Source organism: Aspergillus multicolor, assembly GCF_047715735.1.
Source record: "Aspergillus multicolor strain CBS 133.54 unplaced genomic scaffold BDW74scaffold_25, whole genome shotgun sequence".
Classification (NCBI taxonomy): Eukaryota; Fungi; Ascomycota; class Eurotiomycetes; order Eurotiales; family Aspergillaceae; genus Aspergillus; species Aspergillus multicolor.
In genome coordinates, this window is record NW_027395976.1 from 1 (window position 1) to 6,831 (window position 6,831).

At 43.4% G+C, this 6,831-nt stretch overlaps 2 protein-coding genes across 2 annotated transcripts; one reads left to right on the plus strand and one right to left on the minus strand.

Annotated features, from left to right (window-relative positions):
• Nucleotides 1-1,378: 1,378 nt before the first annotated feature.
• Nucleotides 1,379-3,244, minus strand: BDW74DRAFT_158686 (uncharacterized protein). Its single transcript, XM_073725350.1, has 2 exons — nt 2,464-3,244; nt 1,379-2,413 (listed from the first exon to the last, which is right to left on the minus strand). The coding sequence occupies exons 1-2, from the start codon at nt 3,218-3,220 to the stop codon at nt 2,004-2,006; spliced, it is 1,167 nt and encodes a 388-aa protein (XP_073580847.1). The 5' UTR covers nt 3,221-3,244; the 3' UTR covers nt 1,379-2,003.
• A 311-nt stretch (nt 3,245-3,555) lies between these two features.
• Nucleotides 3,556-5,324, plus strand: BDW74DRAFT_169636 (cytochrome P450; the record flags this gene model as incomplete). The annotated part of the gene is made up of 5 exons (XM_073727022.1): nt 3,556-3,633; nt 3,686-3,836; nt 3,891-3,950; nt 4,001-4,630; nt 4,684-5,324. The coding sequence occupies 5 exons, from the start codon at nt 3,556-3,558 to the stop codon at nt 5,322-5,324; spliced, it is 1,560 nt and encodes a 519-aa protein (XP_073580848.1).
• Nucleotides 5,325-6,831: the final 1,507 nt, after the last annotated feature.

Below are 6,831 nucleotides of genomic sequence, written 5' to 3' on the forward strand. Positions count from 1 at the left end.
AAATTAGGAAAAAGAAAAAACCAAAATCTAAAGTAAAATTCAGGGAATTTATAGTTATTTAAATTTTTTATATACTAGGGGTAAAGTCAAATTCCACGCGGTTAGCTAACTCCCGAGTGGCGGGACCTGCTTTCAATGTCGATGCCACCTACCCTCTCAACGTCCTGCCAGTGTTGACTCAGCCGCGGGCTGACTAAGCGTACACTGACTTCAGAATCCTCGCGGAGCGAGATTCTGAACCTCAGCGTTAATCTACACTATTTACGCGATCCTTGAAAACAGCCTTTATTTCCTTATTAAGCCTCTGAATCCTGAGTACGCTGATTCAACCAAGCCTACGAGAAACCCCTTTCTCACATAAATTTATAATTAAAGCTGTTAAATATCCCTATATTTATAGCTTTTTTATATATGATACTAGAGTTATTCTTTATAGCCTAAAGATTTTTGATATGCTTGTTATTTTTTTTTTAATATTACAAGCCCTTCTTCTACTTAAAATACGTATCCCTGTTATATATATTTATACTTTTTTAATTAAAAATTACTAGAGTAGCTTATAGTTATCCTTGTTTATATTTATTAGGCTAGCGATATTAAAGTTAAAGCAGGCACTAGAGCAGCTACTAGCAGGCTGTCAGGGAATGCGGCCAACGCGGACTACTGTCAGCCAATAGATCTGCCTTATCAATGCGGGGTGACGGGCTGTCACGCCGGGAATTAAAGTTATGGGATTATTTAACCTAGTTATAATTATTTAAGCCAGGGATTATAAGAGCTTTAACAGGTATAATTATGATAGCTATTTATTATGATAAATATAATAAGTAATATATATTTAAAGAACTATTTTTATAGTATTAAATAATTATAATTATTATCTATTATTTTTAAAAATTAAGCTACCTTACCTTTTAGTTTATATTTAATTTTTTATATAAGCTTCTTAACCTTAGGACTTATACCTTCTACTCTTATACATAGAATATCCTTAAATCCCACTAGTTTAAATTGGGTTGGCAGGCTTTATCTGATACTTAAAATAGTTATTGATTCTTAATTTGTATCTTGAAGGCGTTATTACATGCCTTTATATTTATAAAACTTTTTTATTTATATGTATTTTTAAGGCAGTAAAATATAATATATATTTACAAGTGAAATTAGCCTTTTTATAAAATCTATTAATTATAGTTATATAAATACTTATAAGTTAATTTTAGTATTTTTAAAAAATATAAAGCTTAATACTTTTAGGCGCTTTACTAGTAATTTTTTAAGTAAAGTTTTTTAGTATGTGATCCAATATAAAAAGGCTATTATTACTTTATTTATTATTAAAATTTATAAGCTATTTCTCTTACTAGTAATTAAGTTATTCAAAACTTTTATATATATATTATTTTAAACCTTGCGTGCCTTAAAAACTTTTAACTGAGTATTATATAGCCAACATCATAATTTTTTATAATTTTTGAAAAGTTAGAATGTTCTCCTAGCTTTAAAAAAGCTAATTTTTTAGCAGCAGCCTTTATTAAAGTAAATTTAATAAAGTTAGAATTTTTTTTAAAGTTTTACTTAAAATATTAGCATATATAATTATTAATTGTCACGTGGGAATGTTTGTCAGGCGGTGAAGTACGGTACGAGCCATGCTCCACAAGGGAATAGAAACCGAGCTTACTTTAACTCCGTACCCACTGATCCTCCTCTCGTGGCCTTGGGCCTGGCTAGACTCGAGACCGATCGTGCAGTGGCTGACGATTTATCTTGAACTATTGTCTTTGATCGGCGATCTCGCTCCACCACGACAGATGACATGACATCATGGGCCATGGCACCAACCAAAAAACTTTGCAAATACACCAACGCGAAAAGAGATACTCCGTTCGGAGTTAACGCATGCGATCAATTGAAGGAAAAGGCTCAAAAAAGCAAAACTCAGTCAGCGCACGCTGCTGACGCCACATACTCAGACGTGCAGATACCAAACTTGACTGCCTTCAAGCAAGTGGCGTAAGATCGCCGATCGCCTGGCGTAGGGCAGGATCGGCTGAGATCCATGGGAAGCAGTAGCGGAGCCACAGGACACTTGTTGCAATCTCGACTGTTTTGAGGAGTGCGGCAGAGATCGTGCATCTTGGTAATACTGTGCGCAAGGCGCCGGCGAGAGTCATTTGAATCAAGATACCAAGCGGCTGAATGCAATAGAACACGCCGGCGTGGAGACTGGACCGCAGCTCCCACGTCACCACGTATGAAGCCGATGCGTGGACTGCACCGGTGAGCACAAAGCAGAGCCAAATCCGGGCAACGCTCCATACAGCTCTTGGCCGCTTCCAGGGAAGGATGCTTTTTGACATTGCAAGAAGACCGGTCTTGAGCAAGTCATGCCAGAACTTCCCCCAAATGTCTACAGCTTCAGTCAGTCTTAGCTGTGATTGCGCTAGAGGGAATCCGTACCTTGAAGTCTGCCCGAAAGAAGGTGTTCGACCGGTCCAAAGAACGGCGGATACTTCCACTGCGCATCCATCAGCAATCCCACCCCAATAAGAGTGGCGAATGCGTGGATCCCATCCATGAACATGTACAGGGTGGTAGCGACCCAAACTAGATCTACCAGGGATCCATGCTTCTGCCGGTGAGTTTGAATCATCGTGTGATGAACCATGGCAGTGGTGGGTAGCCATGCGAGACAGGGATAGCCAGCAAGCCACAAGCAGGCCACGCACAGGCGTCGGACCTGCCGACGCAAAAATAAGCTCCGGCTTATCTCCAACTTGCTGGATCCGCTTGCTGTACTTGGCCTCGTGTCGACGTCGTCCTGCGCAATCGGGTGCTGCGATTGGCGGCTGTCGAAGCTCCATCCGATAGCCCGAAAATTGAGCGTCAGATCTAGTGCCCATGATGCCCGTGCCCAGCTATAACCCGGCGGTAGCGGCTGCCAGACGTAACAGGAAGAAGCCGGGACCTTCTGGAAGCGCTTCAGGGTGGTCGCGTCCTTGAGCAGGAGCAAATTAGCGGACCAAATCATGAACCAGCAAGATAGGAACCCGGTTATGTAGCGTGCAATGGGGCTGTGGAAGGGCGAGGGGAAAAGAATCCCACCCAACGAGGCAGTAACGACCGCCAGGCAAGCGAGGAAGCGATGAGAAATGTTCAGGTACACCGCTCCGAAGAGGATGACTGGAGGAAAAAACGGCACAAGTGCTAGCAGCATGGTGGAATGGGTCCTGAATGTCAATGAATACCTCGTAGCAGCCAGGATGGGGCCACCACTCACCTTCTTATGCTCTTGATCCCAAGATAAAGGACAGCTTCGTCTGCAGCAAATACCCACGCGCTATTGTTGACAGCACCACTCGTCATGCAACCACCGATCCCTCACGCGGTGCCGAGTATGTCCGATGCCCCGACCCACCAGGTGGCCCACGGTAGTAAGATTTCTCTCCTGCCATGCCCACAAGCAGTCAATGCATAAAAGGACGCTTTGAAGGGGCAACAGGGCCTGCAGTCCATCCAGATCACCATTGCGAGACTCAAGTTTTAGCGATAATGAGCCCTCTTGCTGAGCATAGCATTTCTCTGCTAATGTCGTGGCCATGGGTATTCCCTTTCACACCGATTATCTGGGTACGTAATGCAAGCAAGGCTGCAGTACCTACTATGCTAACTATGTTGATAGCTCCTTGGGTACTGCGTGTACAATGCCGTCTTTCACCCCCTGGCCAAGTATCCGGGACCATTCGTGGCCAAGTTCACTATTCTGCGAGCCACATATCATGCCTGGAAAGGCGATGTGCATCTCGATACATGGCGCTGCCACCAGCTCTATGGTATGCACTATACAAGCCGCTACATTCCACTATTTCTGACCTACATGATCCCAGGCCCCGTCGTTCGCTACGGACCAGACAGGCTCGTGTTTAGCAGTCCTAACGCTGTGAGAGGTAAGATAATCCACGTACCGGAGCCTTGTTCAGCTTACAGCTTGCCATAGATATATACTCGGTAACGTCAAATGTGAGCAAAGATCCCACGTATGCGGCTCTGGGGGAGGACAAGCTCAATCTGGTCAGTTTGGTCAACACGAAGGAGCATGCCAGGCGCCGAAAGATGATTGCCAGTTCATTTTCCTTCTCAAATGTGAAGGCATTTGAGCCCGCCATGCTGGAATATGTGCAGGAATTCCTCGATGTTCTCTGGCCACCGAGTCAGAGTCTCCGCAGTTCGTGGGGCCCGCCTACTGATATCTCTAGCGCGTGCTGTCATCTCACCTTTGACGTGATGACCGACTTTCTCTTTGGATTGAAGTATGACCTTCTGCGGGACTCTACCTGGAGGCATTTAATTCATGATATTGAAGTGACTAACGTCCGGCTTTACGTGCTGGCGCACGCAAAGTTCCTCTACCTTGGTCGCGTCGATAAGCAGCTTTTTCCTGCTGCCGTTCGCGGATCCCGAGGCTTCCTCCATTTCATTAATCGCGTGCTTGGCGATTTCGATGCTGGGAATCTTAGCAGTCATGTCAGACCATTTACCAGATTCACCGAGGCCAAGGACAAAAATGGGCAGCCATTGTTGACTGCTAAGCAGATATCCCATGAGTGCGCCATGTTCATGACAGCAGGTACGATACGTTCAGTCCTCATGATCAAGACAGTCACTAATGCAATATATCAGCGCAGGATACAACCTCTATTACTTTGCGCGCCATTATATTCTACTTATCCCGATACACCCACGCCTACGCAAAACTGGTCCAGGAGATCAGAACGACCTTCCGCCCCGGCGAAGCTATCACCGCTGACAGCAAACTAGAAAGCTGCGTATACCTACAAGCCTGCATCAAAGAAACAATGCGCATATCCCCTGCCGTCCCAGCAACCGCAATGTACCGCCATGTCAACCCGGGCGGCCAAACCGTCGACGGCGATCACCTCCCCGCAGGCTGCTATGTGGCGGCAGGAATCTATATCGCACATCACAACGAGGATATATTTCCTCGGCCCTTCGAGTACATACCCGAGCGGTGGATCGTGGACGAACACACGACGCAGGAACAGCTAGATATGCGGCTGAAGATGTGGCTTCCTTTTTCTATTGGCCCGCGGGCGTGCATTGGCAAGACGTTTGCGCAGACTTTGATTTCCGTCACCGTTGCATCCTTGGTCAACCAGTATGACTTTCGAGTACCGGATGGCTATCTATTTGGCGAGAACGGAGGGACGAACCCTAGGACGTTTCAGCTGCAGGATCATATTGTTGCGACGGGTGTAGGCCCCGTAGTGCAGCTGAGGAGGCAGAGTGAGGTGGTACCATAGCTATTATTTAATATAGCCCTTCAAAGACATGTTTGGTTAGCCTTAGAGGGGCCTTTTACTGACTGGGGGATCCCAATTCACTTCGCGCTGGCTGGGGCCATAACTCCTAGACTTCCCCGAGTTGCTTTTCAACACACCTTTTATTAGCCCTAGGGCTGGTAACATTCCATGCCCGCCTCCTGGAGTGGACATCTATTCACACGTGTGATCCAGGGTACGGTTCTCCCTCACCTGGTACCTACCTACCGTACCTACCAGAGCAAAAGCGTCAGAGCCTCTTGCTCCCTCTCCACGGAGTCTTTACATAACAAAAGTCAATCACGCCCGGCCTTTGAACTGAAACAAAGAAGACCACAAGTCCTTGCCAATCAACGACTTTGTTGTGTGCTTTAGACCGTGGCGCAAGAAATCCGAGTAATAAAGCGCCGTTGCAGCATAAATATCACCCTCAACTTCCAGACCCGGCAACTCCAATCAGGACGGCTCTTTGCTTCGGCTACCGTTCCAAGATAGCTCCCTTTCCACTTTTCAGCCTCCCCGAGGAGCTGGTGTTGAATGTCACGGCACATATGACAGACCAGGAACTGGCAGCATTTTGTCGCAGCTCCAAGCACTCGAACCGAGTGGGGCGACTTAGTCTGTACGATAAACTTTCGGACGCGAGGATCAGATCAGATAGCTAACCTAATAGATAAATAAGGTAATAAAAGCCTTGCAAAATGTTATTCTCCAGCACGCGGATATTTATACCTTTGTTCGGTATTATAAGGTGGACGTTGATGTTAATATTTAGGGCATTATTCATAAAATAGGATCCTAGATATTATTAGTCAGGTTTACTTGTTTATTTAGTGCATTAATTAACCTAGATTAGCTATTTAGGCTTATTATTAAAAAATCTAAGGCTATTAATATGCTTCTGGTGGTGCTTGCCCGGCAGGAAAAGGTAAATAAATATAAGTAAAAGTAGGATAATTATAAAGCCATGTTAGAACATGATAATAACTTTATTAAGGTATAAAAAACTAGAACTTTTTAAAAACTAGAAGATAAAAAATCATAATATTACTATTTATAAACTATAAAATAAGAAACATTAACAGCAGAATAAATAAATACAGGAAAAATTAAAGTATTATAAAAATAAGTAACCCGTGATTAACCTTAAATAATAATTAGCAGGAAAGCTGGTAACTACTAAGGTAATAAATATTATAAAGTATAAGAGCTTTATGGCTTTATATCATCTAGTGCTAATTAATACCATGCTAACTATGCCAGGTACCACTCTTAAAGAGAAGTACCAGCGCCGGCTTAATATAATTAATATAATAAATATGTTTTACTCTGTAAAAAAGGGATAACCCATACCTTAAATTAGCTAATATTACCACTAGCCTGTACCTAATAACAATAATAATAATAATAATAATAATAATAATAATAATAATAATAATAATAATAATAATAATAATAATAATAATAATAATAATAATAATAATAATAA